This window comes from Pavona decussata, unplaced genomic scaffold, assembly GCF_977016875.1.
Source record: "Pavona decussata unplaced genomic scaffold, jaPavDecu1.1 SCAFFOLD_137, whole genome shotgun sequence".
Classification (NCBI taxonomy): domain Eukaryota; kingdom Metazoa; phylum Cnidaria; class Anthozoa; order Scleractinia; family Agariciidae; genus Pavona; species Pavona decussata.
The window spans coordinates 79,574-97,500 of NW_028145550.1; the positions used below are offsets into that span (position 1 = coordinate 79,574).

Genomic DNA, 17,927 nt, shown 5'->3' on the forward strand with positions numbered 1-17,927 from the left:
TGGTTACAGGAAATTTGAGTATTTATGAGCAAACTTCATGCAATGCTGGAACCGGAACAGTTGGGCGTCTTAAACGTAGCGCCTTGTGGCCCAGCGGGTGAAAGGAAGAGATAATTATCTGCTCGTTGTATTATATAAGCAATTTTAAAAATTTTATAAAAGACAAGCTAAAACTACAATTGTGTTTTGCCTTTTCAAACATGGAGTGAATCTCACCTTCTCTTCGCTAGCTCATACGGAACTATAAGCTTGATGGGTCTAAGGAAAATCACGTTTCCCAGATCACCCCGAGATGCGCAGAACGTATGCGCAGTACCAAAAGGAGGCATCGTCGGGAGACATTCTCGACCCCAGAGCCGCTCGGCTTTGACTACGTCATGCGCCTTCCCGCCGTCAGTCATGCGCAAAAGGGAAGAGCTCTGGAGTCGAGACTGCGTCCTGAAGGGGAGGGGTTTGGGGCGGATTTTGCCCGAGGGGACTGTAAACGTTAATAACTAAAGCTTTTTAGTCAGTTTTTTAAAATTTATCTGGGAGAATTTCACGTTAGATTCCAACCAAAGTTTACGGGCTGGCCTTGCCAGAAAATTGAAGAAAAAAAATGTCAATCACAATAGTCCAGTCGTTCTCGAAGAACTTCAATCATAGCGACAAACTTACAGCGCTGCTCGCGAACTGGAGTTATGGTGGAGGTAACATACACGATGTTCACAGTCTAGATAACGGTTGCTTTTTATGCATCTCGTTTGCTGTCACAGCTAGTAATTTTCAGGAAGTTGTTTTAACTCCCAAAAAGAAGTTAATGTTTTAGGTCCAAAATAACTCCTTCAGCTAAGGGGTCATTTTAATTACTGAGTTTGACTTCAAATCCAGGGTTAATTCGACCCCATAAGTGGAGTTATTTCTGCTCTTTAAGGAGGTAGTAAAATTCTAGAAATGGAGTTAAAAATTTAGGTTCCAAAATAACTCCTTTCTTGCATTGGGTTATTTTAACTCCCGCAATCAAGAATAACTCCTAATCTGGGGTGAATTGAAGTCATCAAATCGAGCTATCGTAACTCTAAAAAAGCAGTAAAAATTTCTTCCTTTTTAAAGTAATTTAACTCCTTAAATTAACTGCAAGTTTGGTGTTGTAATAACTCCATTTGAGAAATCACTTTCACTCTATTCTGAAAATTAAATAAAGAATAAATTTTGCTCAAAAATAAAAAATCAGCCATAATACAACTCACGACACTTAAAATAATATAGGTTTAAATGAGGAGGGCAAAACAATGATGGTTCTTAGATATGTGTCATATATTAATAAAGCACTCCAAACAAATTTCAAATTTATTTACATTAATTCAAATTTTAAAATAACATATGACGAATGAATTTTTCACCAAAACAAAACATAGCCAGTTTTGATAATAAATACTCTCTAACTCCATGAAAGTTTTACTGTTTATTACTGGTGTGTAGTAAAGGTCCATGGAACCAATTTAATTTATTTACCTCTGTTGTGTATATTTTCAGTAGTCTCTTGATACCACCCTGGTCTCTAATGATAATTATCGGTTCACATGGTCACCCTAAATGAAATCTTTGTTCTGTGCAACATGCTATATAAATAAAAAGAACTCACCACCTTGGGGATGATTTCTTTTTTAATATACAAAAGCAGTTTTTCTTTCTTTTTTTTTTTTTTTTTTTACAATCTTATTATAAAAGCTGAGAAGTGAGTCTCTTTAAGATTAATAATTCATTGGGGGTATAGCTTCCAACAGCAATTGGCATAAAGATCAAAACTCATTGCAAAGTGGAAGGCTAATGAAATTTAATCATGGTGGTCATTTTATTACATTGTATATAGAGTCAATCGGCCCTATGAAAGGGCTGATATGAAAATTCTGTCCGCTCCTTGAGCCAAGCGGATTGTAGCATTTTCAGAATACCTTCCGCTCACGATCAGAGGAAAAAAAAATATATGTTATTAATACGTATTTGAATCTTATCGTCAAATTGCTTTGTCGTAGACACTTCGCAACCATCAAAAACTACAATAGTGGATAACGTATCTGTCGAGTTGGTTCAAAAGAGCCGCTGAATTCAGACAACTCCTTCATTTCACTTGCTAACGTTCCGTCGCCTCTGACTCGATCATTCCAAGCACATAATACAACCGCTAAAACAGAACTTATGTAATTTATTGTTATCACTCTAACGTATTTGTTTTACGCGCGTTAAGGTCTTTCGGTCTGTAATATTTGGCTTTTTTCCTCCACATCTACGGGAAAATTAGAAGATGTTGTTTACAAAATCCAACTTCAGTATAAATTTTAAATTCACTGATGATGCCAAGGGTAATGATGCGAGCCGCAAGATATAAATAATCTTGAGAAGCGGGGCTGCAAGCAAGAATATATTCCTGCAATGTAAACACAATCTTCTCTGCTTTCTTGGAATTAAGTAAGGGCAAATCTACCCATTAGTTACGAGAGCCGTTAATCAATAGAACTTCGTTTTTGAACGTCTAACAACTCTATCTGAGCCGTCTCATAATGCGTTTGTCTTTCCAAGCTTATGTTCTCGCAGTCTTCCTCGTCCTCAAACCGTGAATGGCGACAAATCCTTCAATTCTTGTGCCAAACCGTACGACAAAATGAAGGTTCCGGTAATTGCCCCGTCGTAGAACGATTGCAACCAGTACAGTGAAAACTAAAAGGATGGAAAACGCAACAGACGGAATAATTCAAAAGATAATTTAGACAGCTCCTTTATTTCACTTGCTAACGTTTCTTTGCATCTCATTATTTTCCCCTGAATTCCAAAATACATAATACAACCGCTAAATTAACAGCATTTAGACAATTTTCTCTTTACTTTTATAGTTTCCCTTGCGCAGAGGTTCTTCATTCTGTAAATTTTGTCCATTTTCCCCAACATCTGCGAGATTGGGATAACTTGTTTACAAAATCCAACTCGAATAATTTTAAATTTACTGATGATGCCAAAAGCTAATGAGGCGAATGAAGATAAAAATAACCTTAGAAGACACTGATTGGACGCCGCTCGAAGCGAGAAAATATTCCCGCATTGTTAATACAATCTTCTCGGTTGCCTTGAACTTAAGAAAATGCAGCCTACGTGTTATTAGTCATAACAGTCAGCAATCCACAGGACTTTCAATCTTTGCTGAGCAGCTCAAAACCGTTCATTGAATTTCTCAAAAATGCGTTTGCCTATCCAAGTTTATTTCCTTGCAGTTTTCCTCGTCCTGACCGTGAATGGCGCCAACAACTCCTCCAAATCTTGCGCCAAACCGTACGACAAGATGATGGTTTGTAATCTGATGTGTAACCTGCTTCAGGATTCGGACGCAAACGACGCCATTAAAATGCTGCAAACTAAACTGGAAAGTCTCATTGCAGTGGTCAACAAACCTTCACCTACTCTGCCACCAGGTAAAATGATTTGTCTGTAGTGTTTTTCCTGTCTTTCCTTTCCATAGGTTTTAATCACTACAGTTGCATCACTAAGCGCAGTTCGAAAAAGTCGCGCGAGAGGGAAAACTTCGCGCGTGTCCACAGCATAAATTCCTCGTTCGTCTCTTTCGTGTCTCGCGTATCAATCAGTGAGTCTAATGTTTTCGTTTTGAAATTTTTAAAACTACATCTAACCGGATCTTTATGTTTTAACAGCCGTTCCCGCCTCTTCCTGCAAGGAACAATATGAAAACCGCAGGTGGGTTTTGAGGTGTACTTTAGTTAAGCCACATTCCGCTGACTAAGCAAGACAATGAATTCCTACAAAGGAAGGTTCCAATTGGAATACCAGGCCAACATTTTAAAATTCTGAATCTCCCATAACAATTAAAGAAAAAAGGCAAAGATAACACCTCCTTATTATTTTAACTTACACCATTTCTCTCCCTTTCCAGTTCCACCAAAAGCCAAGTGTATCCGCTGATGTTTGGTTCACAAAAGATTCCTGTTTACTGTCACATGGGCAACTTTGGATGTGGAGATGGAGGGTGGACGCTGGCCATGAAGATTGACGGCACAAAGGTATTCAGCTGTCCTCTGACGATATCATTTTTTACAAACGCTGTTCAACTATTGAACATCTGACAGTTGACTAATTTTCCTTCTTTCTATTTCAGAAAACTTTCCATTTCGATTCCCCTTTCTGGAGCAACAGAAATGCCTATAACCTTGCAGGAGGAAAGACTGGGTTCGACACACAACAGACCAAGCTGCCTACCTACTGGAACACAGCCTTCTCCAAGATCTGCCTCGGTATGAAGATCGGTCAGCAGATCAAGTTCCTCGTCATCAATAAGCAGGCCAACTCACTGCACGCACTGATTGCTGACGGGAAATACCGTGCAACGTCACTGGGTCGTAACACGTGGAAGACGCTGATTGGTTCTCGGGCGTCCTTGCAGACCAGATGTAACAAAGAAGGATTCAATATTATCGGTAAGGAAAAGGGCTCTTCCAGAGCAAGAATTGGAATCCTGGGAAACAACCAGAACGACTGCATAACCCCTGACTCCAGAATCGGGTTTGGTACTGGTGGCTATCAAGACAATTCCAACACATGTGGAAATGATGGTTCATGGGGAGATAATGGAACCAAGAGGACCAAAGCCATGGGATACATTTTGGTTCAATAGAGTGGAACTAAGTCGTTTCCTCTACAATCGACCTAAGCAGACGGCTGAATTTAAGGCTGACTGGTACATTACTGTACAACATAGCTATTGATTTAATAAAAGGCTTTTATTGAGTACTGATTTACTGTTTGATTGACTAACTTACTCAATGACTGAGAGATTGACACTCGGCTGTTTTGTGCGCTGGTTTACAGTCTGTCCGTCTTCCCTTAGTGGATTGACCTGGCGTCTTGGGGAGGCTAGTTTGTGTGCCCTCATGACCCCTAGAGATGGTCCGCTCCTTGTAGATTCAACCATACCAGACTGGTCTACTGGGGAGGGGCCAGATCGAGCAGCACCCTGGCCCTCCAGGTTGGAGGTTTAGCGCTTGGCTAACAAGTCTGCCTTGTAAAAATATATCCATGTTAATGTTATTAGGGAAAACAGGCCGGAGAAACCCTAGTAGCAGCCTGGTGTGCCCCTCGACAGACTAATGACTAAATAAATGACCAAATGTCTGACTTGCTGACTTACTGTCTAAGCAACTTACTGAATAATTGACCAACTGACTGTTCAACTACCTTAGTAACACAGTTTTTGACTTATGTATTAACTGAACGATTGGGGTATAGGCTTATGAGTGGCCATGCCAAATGACAATAATTCACTGAAAGACAAAATCTGTCTGAACGATTTTCGAAACACAACACACACTTAATATTTATGGCTATTATGCAAATTTCAATGACTAATTAAGGTTCGGCCAATCAGAGATTGGGGCACTGACAGGAAGTCACGAATGTATTTGTGTGAAAATAGATTGCCACACTTCATACAGAAATCAAGACACTTGTTCATTGGTCTTCCTTGTTGTCCAATGACCATCTGAGAAACCAAGGGCCGGCCTGCTACGCTAATAGGCTGACTGATCAACTAAACAATTGATTACATTCAGGCAAAAAAAGTGGATTTAATAACCAAACTGACTGGCACGCTGATTTCTGGATTGACAAAACCAACGGACTCACTCATTGACCAACAAGTAACTGAATTTAATGATCAAACTGTCTGATTGACTGATTGGACAATGGACTTGATAAATGGCTGTCAAAATAGTCCAGGGATAAACAGACTGAACAATACACTCACCGATTAATTGATTGATTGATTGATTGATTGATTGATTGATTGAGTAGGTAATTGTCTGAGTAATTAAGTGATAAGTTAATGAAAGACTGGCTACTGTCTTAACTAATTGAATGACTAAGTAACCGGACCGGCTGGCTGGTTGGACATGAATACATTGTACTTGAGGTGGTTGGATGGATGGATCGCTATTGTGATCACGGTACTCTACAAAGGCAGGTTTTCGTCTTGTTTAAATGAGATGGTTGAAATAGTAACAAAATATAAGACAACTAATGGAAAACAATATTACATGATCAATGTCTAAAAATCCTTTCCTATTTTAAACATAACGTGTACACCCCTCTCAAACTTGTTGACTGATACACTTACTAGAGCCTTCAGATTCTAGTAGCAATATGACTTCTAATAAGACTTCAACTCTTTTTGGCGAAGTACTAAGATGAGATGATATATGCCGGGAATTGGAAGGGCCGCTTCATTTTACTATTCAGTGAGCGACGAACTTGACGCAGTTGTTTTTAATGATGATAGCTAAGCCTTTTCGTGATTCCAAAATGACGAGATCACTCACGGTTTGACGACTTACTTTCGCCACTACGTCATTCTCACAAAACCTCATAGTACCATGACGACGGCTGTCTCCTTTTCCCGCCAAAATGACACTGGTTCAAGCGCGCTCTCTTTCTCTATTGGAAAAACTCGTACTCGTGTCAGTTCGTACTAGTAGCACAATCTACTGAAGTTCTCTTATTGACTGAATGATAGTCGACTAATAGACTAACAGGGTTTACTAACCGAACAAGTCTGATGGTCAGGTATACTGACAGCCCAACTGGTGTACTACTGCAAGCTCTTAAATGGTAAAAAAATTAAAAGATAGTTTATCTTGTTTCTTTAAAGAGCAAATGTGTTAGATGAGTACACATGGCATTCTTTCATTTTCAGTTCGCTTTTGCACATGCAAAAATATAGAATTAAAACCATTCATTTCTATTCAGCATCTAAAAATGATTGCTCAAGCAATAAGTTACCTTAATTGATAATGGTAAACATTTCCTTGTGCCTTGAATGAAGACTTTTTGTAGTATTTCTCTTGTTCTGCACAACTAATCACAGGCAAACGTAGGTATTAATGACGTATGAAAGCTTGATCGGGTGTTTTCAATTTCAGAAGCGCCGACCGCACGGTAGGATGGACTAGAAAATTTGGAAAATCTGTATCTGTGTACTCAAACTGCAATAACCATGGCCAGCCATGTCTTGGCCCCATATCCTTTTCGTCACACATTTCAAGATGGTTGACACAGAAAATTAAATAATTACGTAAAAATTCAACTGTCAGAATAAATTGGCGTCTCTTTTTCCAGAATCGTCGAATTTCGATGTGTTTGTTTTTTGTTGGGGTTGTTATTGCTGTTTGTTTCAGAAACAACTCCTTTGAGTCAGTTGCCATTCATACAATGGTCAGTCTTCAGAATCGCTTTGACAAAGTGTTCAAAACGCTATAAAGCACTCGAATCCCACAGTACGGTAGCCAAATTACTTTTTCAACTGACTCTGTTGATAAACCAAGCATTCGGGATTCGCTTTGACGAAAGCTAACGCTCGAAACATAAACACTCGAATCTCTTTACGGTGGCCAAATTACCTTATTGATAAAACCAAATATTTGTTTCCACTCCCCACCGACGCAGCAGCACAGTTTCTTTAGAAACTAAAACCCTTGTCTACAGAAGTGTCAGTTTTATTTGAGTGACCTTCCTGTAATTTGCATTTCGACAATTTCAGACTGTTTTAGTCTTCGTCCCTACGGCAATTAAATCTGCTAACTTGACTGATTTACAAAAAACTTAAAGACTTGCCGTCCTCAGGAGGAGTTTTGAGTTTTGAGTTTTTTTAAAATGTTAGGAAAAACAGACCGATTGTTTAAAACTATGATTGTTTTTCACTAGTGACTAAAGATATGGTGATCTAACGTGATTGTAAACTTGAAATTTCAAATTAAACAAAACATAACAATGGTATTCCTATCGACTGGTGTCGAAAGTTTTACCAAATTAGTCAGTTAATAACAGAAATGTGTCTTAAGAAAAAGCTGAAGCATTTCGCGAGAAGAATTGACGACTTTTTTTCAAGATGGGTTTAATTGAGAAAAAGACACGTGTACTTACGTTAGCGTGACGCGCTGAAGAAAATCAATAAACACACTGCAAATGGCCACCATAAAGAAATTGTTCAAACGGCGAGTACACTCACAGAAAACTTGGAGGAACAAGTAAGGAAAGACAGAAGGAAAAGAAACAACAGATCGAGGTAAGATAAGAAATACAATAATTATAAATCCATAACATTTACGGCGCCGGTAGAACGATGCTTCTGTGAAAACTATGAATTATAGTAGGCTGTTTATCATGGCGTGCGAAGGCACGGTTGTGTGATCAATTGTTCCAACTGGTTCGATCTTAGGATTACTGAGAAGATCTGTGGTTCGTGGCTAGGTATGAGCTACCTCGGCGTGCGACTTGTATAACTTTTGTTTAAAACAATTGAAACAAAGCGTCACTTTCGAGACCAGAAGGTAATCGAAACATTAGTGTCAGTTGAAACGAGCCTTAAATCACACGACGGAATAATTCCGAAAAGGAAGGTGAAATAGGGGGAAAGAGAGGCTCTTTCATTTTCACTAACGTAACTTCAGTTGACCTCTAAAGTCGCAATAATAACTGAACGTTTCACCCTCGGGCCGTTTAATGACTGAGCATGGAATCAAGCGGCCAGAAACAGCGGCCGGACATTTTGGAAATTACAGACAAACCTCTCGGTTAGGCGGATACTTTCTTTTAAGTGAGGGCTCCGAAAAAAAAAATTCAGTATTGATGGCTGGAAATAAAACCTCTGTTAGAGGGCCACTTTTAGTAGGCGTCCGTCGGGGCTACTTTCATACCATCTATACAAGGGATCGATATCACGGCTTTTTCTACGTCTAAACGACCAACAAAAACTGAATTCAGTGGCTTTTTATTGCCGAGCAGATACCTACGAAAGGAAAGAGTTCAAAATAAATGCAAGCTAAAATGTTGAGTGCAAATAAACACATTAACGGAATGTAATACGTGCATTTATTAATTTTGTAATAAGGAGCTGTCAGATGTCTTAATCAACATGTATTCGGTTTTGGTTAGCAGTTTAAACAACTCCGATATTTCAAATGACACCGATACAATGGTCTGTATTCAGAAGTTTGTTTCTCATGAACACAACCAACATGTTTGTCTCCTCGGAAATAATCAAAGTCTATTTTCTCTTAACTTGCGTAGTAGTCGTTTCCTCTTCAGGCGGTAGAAGTAGTGAACGAATGCTTCAGGGGAGAACGAGTTTCTAGCGCTCTCAGAAAGAGAACGCCTGCTCTGACGCAGGCTTATTTTCTCCTTACAATCTCCGCCTTGAATACATTGAATACTTTCATTCTGTCTTTGTGGCCATTGATAACATGTCAGCAAAAAGGCTAGGAGAATTCAGGTTTTCAGCAAGACACTAAAAAGTTAATACGAGTGACCTTCCCGTTATTTGCATCTCAAAACTTTGTTCTTTGTGTCCAACGGAATTAAATATGATATAAACTAAACTGACTTTTAAAAGATACCATCAGGTGAGATTTCAAAAGAGTCGGTTCGTCAGTCCTCGTTTTCTTTTATTCCCTAAAATTATTTTAAATTAAACGGGTAGGCGGATTTTAATCTCGTTGTAACACCTCGGACTTGTTGAGCAAATGCAAGTGTGTAAACATGAAATTAAAGCATAACAATTAATAGCTAGTATTTGTGTCGAATGCTGAATAAAGTTTTGTGATTTCAGTCAATCTGTATAAGTAACATGTAACTGTGAAACAAAAAGACTAAAGCATTTCGCAAGAAGAATTGAAGAATTTTGTTAAAAATGCATTTAGTGAGGACATGAAAGCACCCTGACGAGAAAATCATGCATGGCGAGAATAAACACAGGCAAAGGTCCAAAACGACTTGCTTTAACAGAATTTAATCAAAGCACTGTCTCTGAGACTAGACGGTTATCGACACAATTAATCGACAAAAGAAACGAGCCAAATTGCGCAAATGAATGATTCCAAAAGAGGTAGGTGAGAGCAAGGAGGTGGTGTTAACCCCCAAATTTTTTTTTCCTTTGTTAACCGAGCGGCGGGAAAGTTGCCCTCTAAGTTACAGACAAAAGAAGTAGCACAGAAATCTTCACGGTACTAGGACGAGAGAAGAAGGAAAGAAGACGGTGAGAAGGGAATTCAGTCCCCATCGAGGTATACCGTCTACTGCACTTCAGATGTGCAAGAAGTTCCTCTTATTGTTGTTGTTGATGTTATATTAAAACTGTGGATTCTATTAGGATAAATATTAGAAGTTGTTGAGGTGCGGTTGAGTATATAAAAGCGAGTGGCAGCCACAGTTTTTAACAAACGTTCGTTAAGAAGATTGGAAGGCCAGTGATTCGAGGCTATGTTCCGCATCCGCATATCACAGTTCCCTGGGGACAACCCTTCGGCAGACAAGTGGTAGATTAGTTATACGCTTCGCTGTTTCAAGCTATACCAACCGTGTTACATATATTAAACTACAGCTGTATAGTCTTTCTAGGCGTGGAACGTTTTTATATTATGGCGCTACAAATCTAGATATTAGTAATGTAACATTTCACCTCTTAATTTTCATTTTACTTTATTTTATTTTATTTATTTTTTTACTCGATAAAGGTTTTTCTTCCCTTGAATTTTGCTCATTTTAAGCAAGATAATCAACGAGAATGTAGGAAGATGTGTGCGATATAAAACTTGAGTAAATAATTCGCTGATGAAAGCGAGAGGTACTGAGGCGAGTTGAGATAACAATAACTTGGACAAAGCTGATTGGACGGGAAAGCAACAAGAAAATCTTCCCGCATTGTAAACACAACCTTCTCGGTTGAAACCTTGAACTTAAGTAACTGCAGCTAACGTGTTATTAGTCATAACAGTCAGCAATCCACAGGACTTTCAATCTTTGTTGAGCAGCTCAAAACCGTACCGCGTTCACTGAGTTCTCAAAATGCGTTTGCCTATCCAAGTTTATTTCCTTGCAGTTTTCCTCGTCCTGACCGTGAATGGCGCCAACAACCGCTCCAATTCTTGCACCAAACCGTACGATAAGATAATGGTTTGTAATCTGATGTGTAACCTGCTTCAGGATTCGGACGCAAACGACGCCATTAAAATGCTGCAAACTAAACTGGGAAGTCTCATTGCTGTGGTGAACAAGCCTTCACCTACACTGCCACCAGGTAAATTATTTGTCTCCAGTGTTTTCTCCGTCTTCCCTTGAGAAAGTTTAAAATCGCTACTGTTTCTTTACTAAGCGCAGTTCAAGAAAGTCGCGCGAGTGGGAAAATATCGCGCGGGTCCACGCCTTAGTTCCCTTCCTCGTGTCTTTTGTCCCTCGTGCATCAATCAACAGAGGGACAAATAGAAGGCCAATGTCAGTATTCATCGTGATATTTTTTCAAACTACATCTAACTGGGTTTTTGCCTTTTTCACAGCCGTTCCTGCCTCGTCATGTAAGGAACAGTATGAAAAACACAGGTGGGTACATTCCGCGAACTAAGCGAGACAAAGGAAAGGTTCAGATTTGAATACTTGACCCCATTTTCAAAATTCTGAGACTCCCCAACAATAAAAGAAAACAAAAAGCTAACGATAACACTTCCTTACCACTTTAATATACACTGTTTCTCTTCCTTTCCAGTTCCACCCAAAGCCAAGTGTATCCGCTGATGTTTGGTTCACAGAAGATTCCTGTTTACTGCCACATGGGCAACTTTGGATGCGGAAATGGAGGGTGGACGCTGGCCATGAAGATTGACGGCACAAAGGTATGTAGTTCTCTTCATCTTTTACAAACGATGTACAGATAATTAACATCTGACAGTTGACTTATTTTCCTTCTTTCTATTGCAGAAAACGTTCCATTAAGATTCTGCTTTTTGGACCAACAGAAATGCCTATAACTCTGCTGGAGGGAAGACTGGGTTCGACACACAACAGACCAAGCTGCCTACCTACTGGAACACAGCCTTCTCCAAGATCTGCCTTGGTATGAAGATCGGTCAGCAGATCAAGTTCCTCGTCATCAATAAGCAGGCCAACTCACTGTACGCACTGATTGCTGACGGGATATACCGTGCAACGTCACTGGGTCGTAACACGTGGAAGACGCTGATTGGTTCTCGGGCGTCCTTGCAAACCAACTGTAACAAAGAAGGGTTCAACACTGCCGGTAGCCGTAAGGGCCACTCTAAAGCAAGAATCGGTATCCTTGGAAACAACGAGAGGGAGTGTGCAAGCCCTGATTCCAGAATCGGCTTTGGTACTGGAGGGATCAGTGATGACTCCAACACATGTGGAAACAATGGACACGATGGAAAAACGAAGATCAAAGCCATGGGATACATCTTGGTTCAGTAGAGTGGAACTAACTCGTACATAAAATGTACAAAAAACATCCACTTTTAAAATAAAGATGGAGAGTTTATTAACTATTCTTGGCTGTCATTGAAGTCAATTAACTTTCTGGACTGACTGACTGACTGACTGACTGACCGACCGACCAACCGACCGACCGACTGACTGACTGACTGACTGACTGCTGACTGACTAACTGACTGACCGACTGACTGACTGACTTACTGACCGACTGACCGTCCGACCGACTGACTGTCTGACTGACTGACTGACTGACTATCTGACAGAATTAAAAAAAGGATAAAAAGCTAGAGTTTATCTCCCTGAGATAGTTTCGTAGCATTGAAGAATGAATAATTTCCAATCAGCCAATATGCTTAATAAATTCCTCAGCGATAAACTGACAGCCTGGCTTTATTGACTGACTAGTTATTTTTCTGAGTATTGGACAAACAGACACGCCTACCAAAGACTGGCTTAGGAAACTGAAACCGATGGAATTTTTAAACGTGACAAGAATATATTAGCCATTTTAGAGTTAGAAGCGTAATGGAATCCGACGATCAGTCTGGTACTTTTGAAGTGCCTCCACGCACCATGCAAGACTTGTCCTTTAATCCCAAATGCGCGCACCATATGGGGACCAGAGCAATCTATCAAAATCACTTAATATTTTGCATATACCTCGATTATGCAAAAAGATATATACTGGCGAAATAGAGAGCAGACCTGGTAACCCTTTCCTCCAGCAACTACGAGATATTGCTAAAAATAACAAACCGACCTTACAAGCGCATGGTGATCTGTCGCGGCTAAAGGAAAGGCAACAAAAATTCATCTTTCAAATCGGCACCCTTAATACCCACAAAATCAATGAATGCCCCTCACTTCAATTAATTTATTCTCGGTTTTCAAGTCACTAGCTTCCACCTAAAGCGTGGCTCCACTGCTCAATATAAAAACCATAAACAGCCCGCAACTGAGGCAAAATGGCAAATTTTTTTCTCCAAAACGACCAGGTTTACAAGCAGCATAAATGCATAGGAGGCTTTTCCTTCGCCAAGAAAGGTTGTTTTCCGTTACGGTTACCATGTAAATATTACTTGAAAGAAATTCCTTGCTCGTAACCGCAATTTTGACAGCAACCAGAAATCTACCAGAATCGAAAGAAAACCTTTTTTATGCGTCTTCCTTATAGAGAACTGTCAAAACTCGAGTCGGTTGTCATTTATGTGATGGTCTGTCTTCAGAATCGCTTTGACAAAGGACAAATGGATATAAAATATCAAAGCACTCGAATCCCTCAGTATGTTGGTCAAATTACCTTTATATCAACTCTGTTTAAAACTAAACATTCCGGGTTCGCTTTCGGATGAAAGCTAACGCCTCGAAACGTCAACACTCGAATCTCTTGACGGTGGCCATATTACCTTATTGACAAAACCAAACATTCGTTTCGACTCCCCACCGACGCAGCAGCACAGTTTGTTTGGCAACTAAACCCCCTTGTCTACAGAAGAGTCAGTTTTAATACTTATTAATTCGTCTCCTATGAGTGACCTTTCTGTAATTTGCATTTCGACAATTTCAGTCTGTTTTAGTCTCCGTCCCTACGGCAATTAAACGCTAACTTGACTGATTAACAAAAACTTAAAGACTTGCCTCCTCAGGAGGAATTTTGAGTTTTTAGTTTTAAAAGAATCGTTACGCTTCATTTCCGTAACGTAAAAATATTAGGGAATACAGGCGATTGTTTAAAACTATGATTGGTTTTCATGACTAAAGATATGGAGATCTAACGCGATTGTAAACCTGAAATTTCAAATTAAACAAAACATAACAATGCTCAGTTCCTATCGAATGGTGTCGAAAGTTTTACCAAATTAGTCAGTGTGTAACGAAAATATGTCTTTTGAAAAAGCTGAAGAATTTCGAAAGAGGAATTGACGACTTTTTTCAAAATGCGATTAATTGTGAAAATACGACACGTGTACTTACGTTGGCGTGACGCCCTGAAAAAAAAAATAAACACACTGCAAATGGCAACCATGAAGAAACTGTTAACGCGAACGGCGAGTGCCCTCACAGAAACCTTGGCGGAACAATTAAGGAAATACAGAAGGAAAAGAAACAGCAAATCGAAGTAAGATAGGAAATGTAATAATGATCATTCAATCCATAAGATTTACGGCACCGGTGGAAGGATGCTTCTGTGAAAACTATGAATTATAGTAGGCTGTTTATCATGGCGTGCGAAGGCAAGGTTGTGTAATGAAAAGCTAGTGTGTGGAAATTAAACTTTCGGTGTTAGGATTACAGAGAAGATCTGTGGTTCGTAGTTAGGTATGAGCTACCTTGGCGTGCTACTTGTATAAGAAATCAGTGATTTTCTTTAAAAGAATTGAAACAAAGCGTAACCTTCGAGACCAGAAGGTAATCGAAACAAGCGTCAGTTGAAACGGGCCGAAATCGCATGACGGAATAATTCCGAAAAGGAAGGTGAACTGATAGGGAAAAGGGGCTTCTTTTACTTTCACTTTTTAACGCAACTTCAGTTGCTGTCTAAAGTGGCAATGAAAACTGAACGTTTCACCCTCGGAGTTTACTGAGCATGGGATCAAGCCGCCACAAACAGCGACATTTTGAAATTACAGACAAATCTCAAGGTTAAGCAGACACTTTTTTTCAAGTGAGGGTTCCGAAAAAAAATTTCAGTATTGATTACTGGAAATTGAACCTCTGTTAGAGGGCCACTTTTAGTAGGCGTCCAGGCTGCATTCGTGTGATCCATACAACATGCTTGATACAAGGGATGTCACGGTTTTTTCTACATCTATTAAACGGCCAACAAAAACTGAATTAAGTGGCTTTTTATTCCCGAGCAGAGACCTAGGAAATTAAATTGGAAAAAGTTCAAAATAAATGCTTGCTAAAATGTTGAGTGTGACTAATACATTAACTGAATGTAATACCTGCATTTGTTCAATTTTTCAATAAGGAACTGTCAAATGTCTTATTCAATATGTATTCAGTTTTGGTTAGCAGTTTAAACAAATCAGATTATTCAAATGGTAGTCATACAATGGTCTGTATTCAGAAGTTTTGTTTCTCATGAACACAATTGACATATTTGTCTCCTCGGAAACAATCAAAGTCTATTTTCTCTTAACTTGGGTAGCAGTCGTTTCCTCTTCAAGTGGTAGAAGTAGTGAACGAATGCTTCCGCGAAGAACGAGTTTTCAGCCGGCTGTCGGAAAGGAGACGACTGCTCTGACGCACGCTTATTTTCTCCTTACAATCACGGCCTTGAATACATTGAATACTTTCATTCTGTCTTTGTGGCCATTGATAACATGTCAGCAAAAAGGCTAGGAGAATTCATGTTTTCAGCGAGACGTACACTGAAAAGTTAATATGAGTGACTTTCCCGTTATTTGCATCTCAAGACTTTGTGCTACGTGTCCAACGGAATTAAATATGCTAAGCTAAAGTGACTTGCAAAAGATATCATTTCAAAAGAGTCGGTTCGTTTACGTTTTGTTTTATTACCTAAAATTATTATAAATTAAATGGGTGCGCGGATTTTAATCTAGTTGTACCTAGACTTGTTGATTAAATGCAAGTGTGTAGACATGAAATCAAAGCATAACTTACAATTAATTAAATAGTATTCGTGTCGAATGCAAAATAAAGTTGTGTGATTTCAGTCAATCTGTATAAGTAACATGTAACTGTGAAAGAACTGAAAAGACTAAAGCATTTCGCAAGATGAATTGAACAATTTTGTTAAAAAGGCATTTGGTTGGGACATGAAAGCACCATGGCGTGAAAATCATGACGAGATAGAACACAGGCAATGGTCCAGCACGACAACTTTAACAAAATTTAATCAAAGCACTGTCTCTGAGACTAGACGATTATCGACACAATCAACGAAAGAAACGAGCCAAATTGCGCAAATGAATGATTTCAAAAGAGGTGGGTGAGAGGAAGTAGGTGTTGTTAACCCCCCAATTTTATTTTCCTTTGCTAAACAAGCGGCGGGAAAGTTGCCCTCTAAGTTATACAGACAACTGAAAAAAGTAGCACAGAAATCTTCACGGCACTAGGAAAAGAAAAGAAGGAAAGAAGACGGTGGGAAGGGAATTCAGTCCCCATAAAGGTATATCCTCTACTACACTCCAGATGTGCAAGAAGTTCCGCTTATTGTTGTTGTTTTTGTTAAAATAAAACTGTGGATTTTATTACGATAAATACTACGGAACTTGTTGAGGTGCGGTTGAGTAGAAAAAAGCGAGTCGAAGTCGCATTTTTTAACAAACGTTCGTTAGGAAGATTAGAAGGTCAGTGATTCGAGGCTATGTTCCGCATCCGCATATCACAGTTCCTGGGGGCAACCCTTCGGCAGACAAGTGGTAGATTAGCTATACTCTTTGCTCTTTCAAGCTAAAGCAACCACGTTAAATATATTAAGAGCCGTTGTCAGTAACTTTCGAGAATCCGGCGACAGAAGCGAAAATTCGAATTTTTTTTTTATTTGCCCCAAAAGACCCTTTTGGTGAACTATTTTCAAAAATAATATTCAAAAGTTCCAGCGAAATTTTTTTTCGGCAAAAATTAGAAAAGTTCGAAATCGGCCTCAAAGTGCCCGATGGCTCGATTGAAATTATGCAAATTAGTACATTTTTAAAACTCTCGTTCAAGACAACGCAACGTTTTCTCGAGTTGACACTTTCACAATCGTTTTTACATCCCTTTTGCTTGCTTCCAAACCATATTTTATCTCGACCTGAACATTCTTTCATTCGAAGTTAGCAACGTAAAGAATACAATGTTTGCTATTTCTTAGATAGAGTGATTTTAGCCATATTTCAGATGACCATATCATCGGGGGTATACGAATATACTGGTAATGAAATACCTGTTTTGAACGGGTAATTTTTCTTATTTATCATGTTAAAATATTTAGTTTGGCCCGTGGAAAGCGAGCGCGCTAGGTCGAGATGTGTGCAATGCACTTTGACACAATTCGCCATTTCAGCACTTCATGTTCCTTCTGTAACTTTGCACGTGTCAATACAGTTCACGGAAGCTTTTAGATAAAAGCCAAGGTCTCTGGTTTCATTTCATGCTTTAATACACGTAAATAACAAGCTTTAAACTTGAGAGCTCCCCATATTAGCATTAAGTCATCAAATGATTCGTTTCAGGTGAAATTTTCGAGTTTATATTGAGCCGTTCAAGTGAGGTGAAAGAGCCGTTCCCAGGGAAACAACTTGAAATCTGTGAAATTAATACCCTGTCTCTCATATCTTGCTACACTTCCAAACTACCGTTATTTTTAAGCTAGAAAGTGTAAATGCTCCCTTTTTGGGTGACCTAAAACAGAATTTGCCTTAAATATTACGAATAAAGTCCACTGCAATAAAAAACTGAAAAAATCGCGCACTGTAAACATCAGCCGTTTCTCAACTCGCCACATGGGTGAAACGCGTCCGTTATTGTTTTACCTCTGTATACATTTATAACCAGAAAGTAGAAACAAAAATTTTTCTCTATGCCCAGCTGTATAAAAACACTTGCCAACGAAGCTTTTGTTTTTCTGTGTTTGTCGAAAATACTGAAAAATAGTGCAACATTGT

The 17,927-nt window shown here is 39.2% G+C and overlaps 3 protein-coding genes and 1 pseudogene across 5 annotated transcripts in view; all 4 read left to right on the forward strand.

The window, feature by feature from the left end:
• The first annotated feature begins 2,887 nt into the window (after window positions 1-2,887).
• Window positions 2,888-4,839, forward strand: LOC146467122 (putative skeletal organic matrix protein 5). The gene is made up of 4 exons (XM_085126008.1): window positions 2,888-3,443; window positions 3,681-3,723; window positions 3,920-4,046; window positions 4,142-4,839. The coding sequence occupies exons 1-4, from the start codon at window positions 3,212-3,214 to the stop codon at window positions 4,655-4,657; spliced, it is 918 nt and encodes a 305-aa protein (XP_084982134.1). The 5' UTR covers window positions 2,888-3,211; the 3' UTR covers window positions 4,658-4,839.
• A 3,169-nt stretch (window positions 4,840-8,008) lies between these two features.
• On the forward strand, window positions 8,009-12,362 carry LOC146467123 (putative skeletal organic matrix protein 5; annotated as a pseudogene). Its single transcript, XR_014867756.1, has 5 exons — window positions 8,009-8,098; window positions 10,910-11,107; window positions 11,364-11,406; window positions 11,570-11,696; window positions 11,782-12,362. The product of XR_014867756.1 is annotated as a putative skeletal organic matrix protein 5 (transcript).
• The window catches only part of LOC146467124 (putative skeletal organic matrix protein 5), a 44,260-nt gene continuing 35,854 nt past the window's right edge, over window positions 9,522-17,927 (forward strand). The window contains exon 1 of one of the 2 annotated variants that reach the window (XM_085126012.1): window positions 9,522-10,785. The gene's annotated coding sequence lies outside the window, so the exon portion shown is untranslated. Of the gene's footprint in view, window positions 10,786-14,326; window positions 14,429-17,927 lie in introns of those variants that run through there. The other variant, XM_085126015.1, reaches the window with a different exon arrangement.
• LOC146467125 (putative skeletal organic matrix protein 5) overlaps window positions 14,408-17,927 on the forward strand; it is an 89,177-nt gene continuing 85,657 nt past the window's right edge. Inside the window, exon 1 of the mRNA XM_085126011.1 lies at window positions 14,408-14,428. The gene's annotated coding sequence lies outside the window, so the exon portion shown is untranslated. The remainder of the gene's footprint in view (window positions 14,429-17,927) is intronic.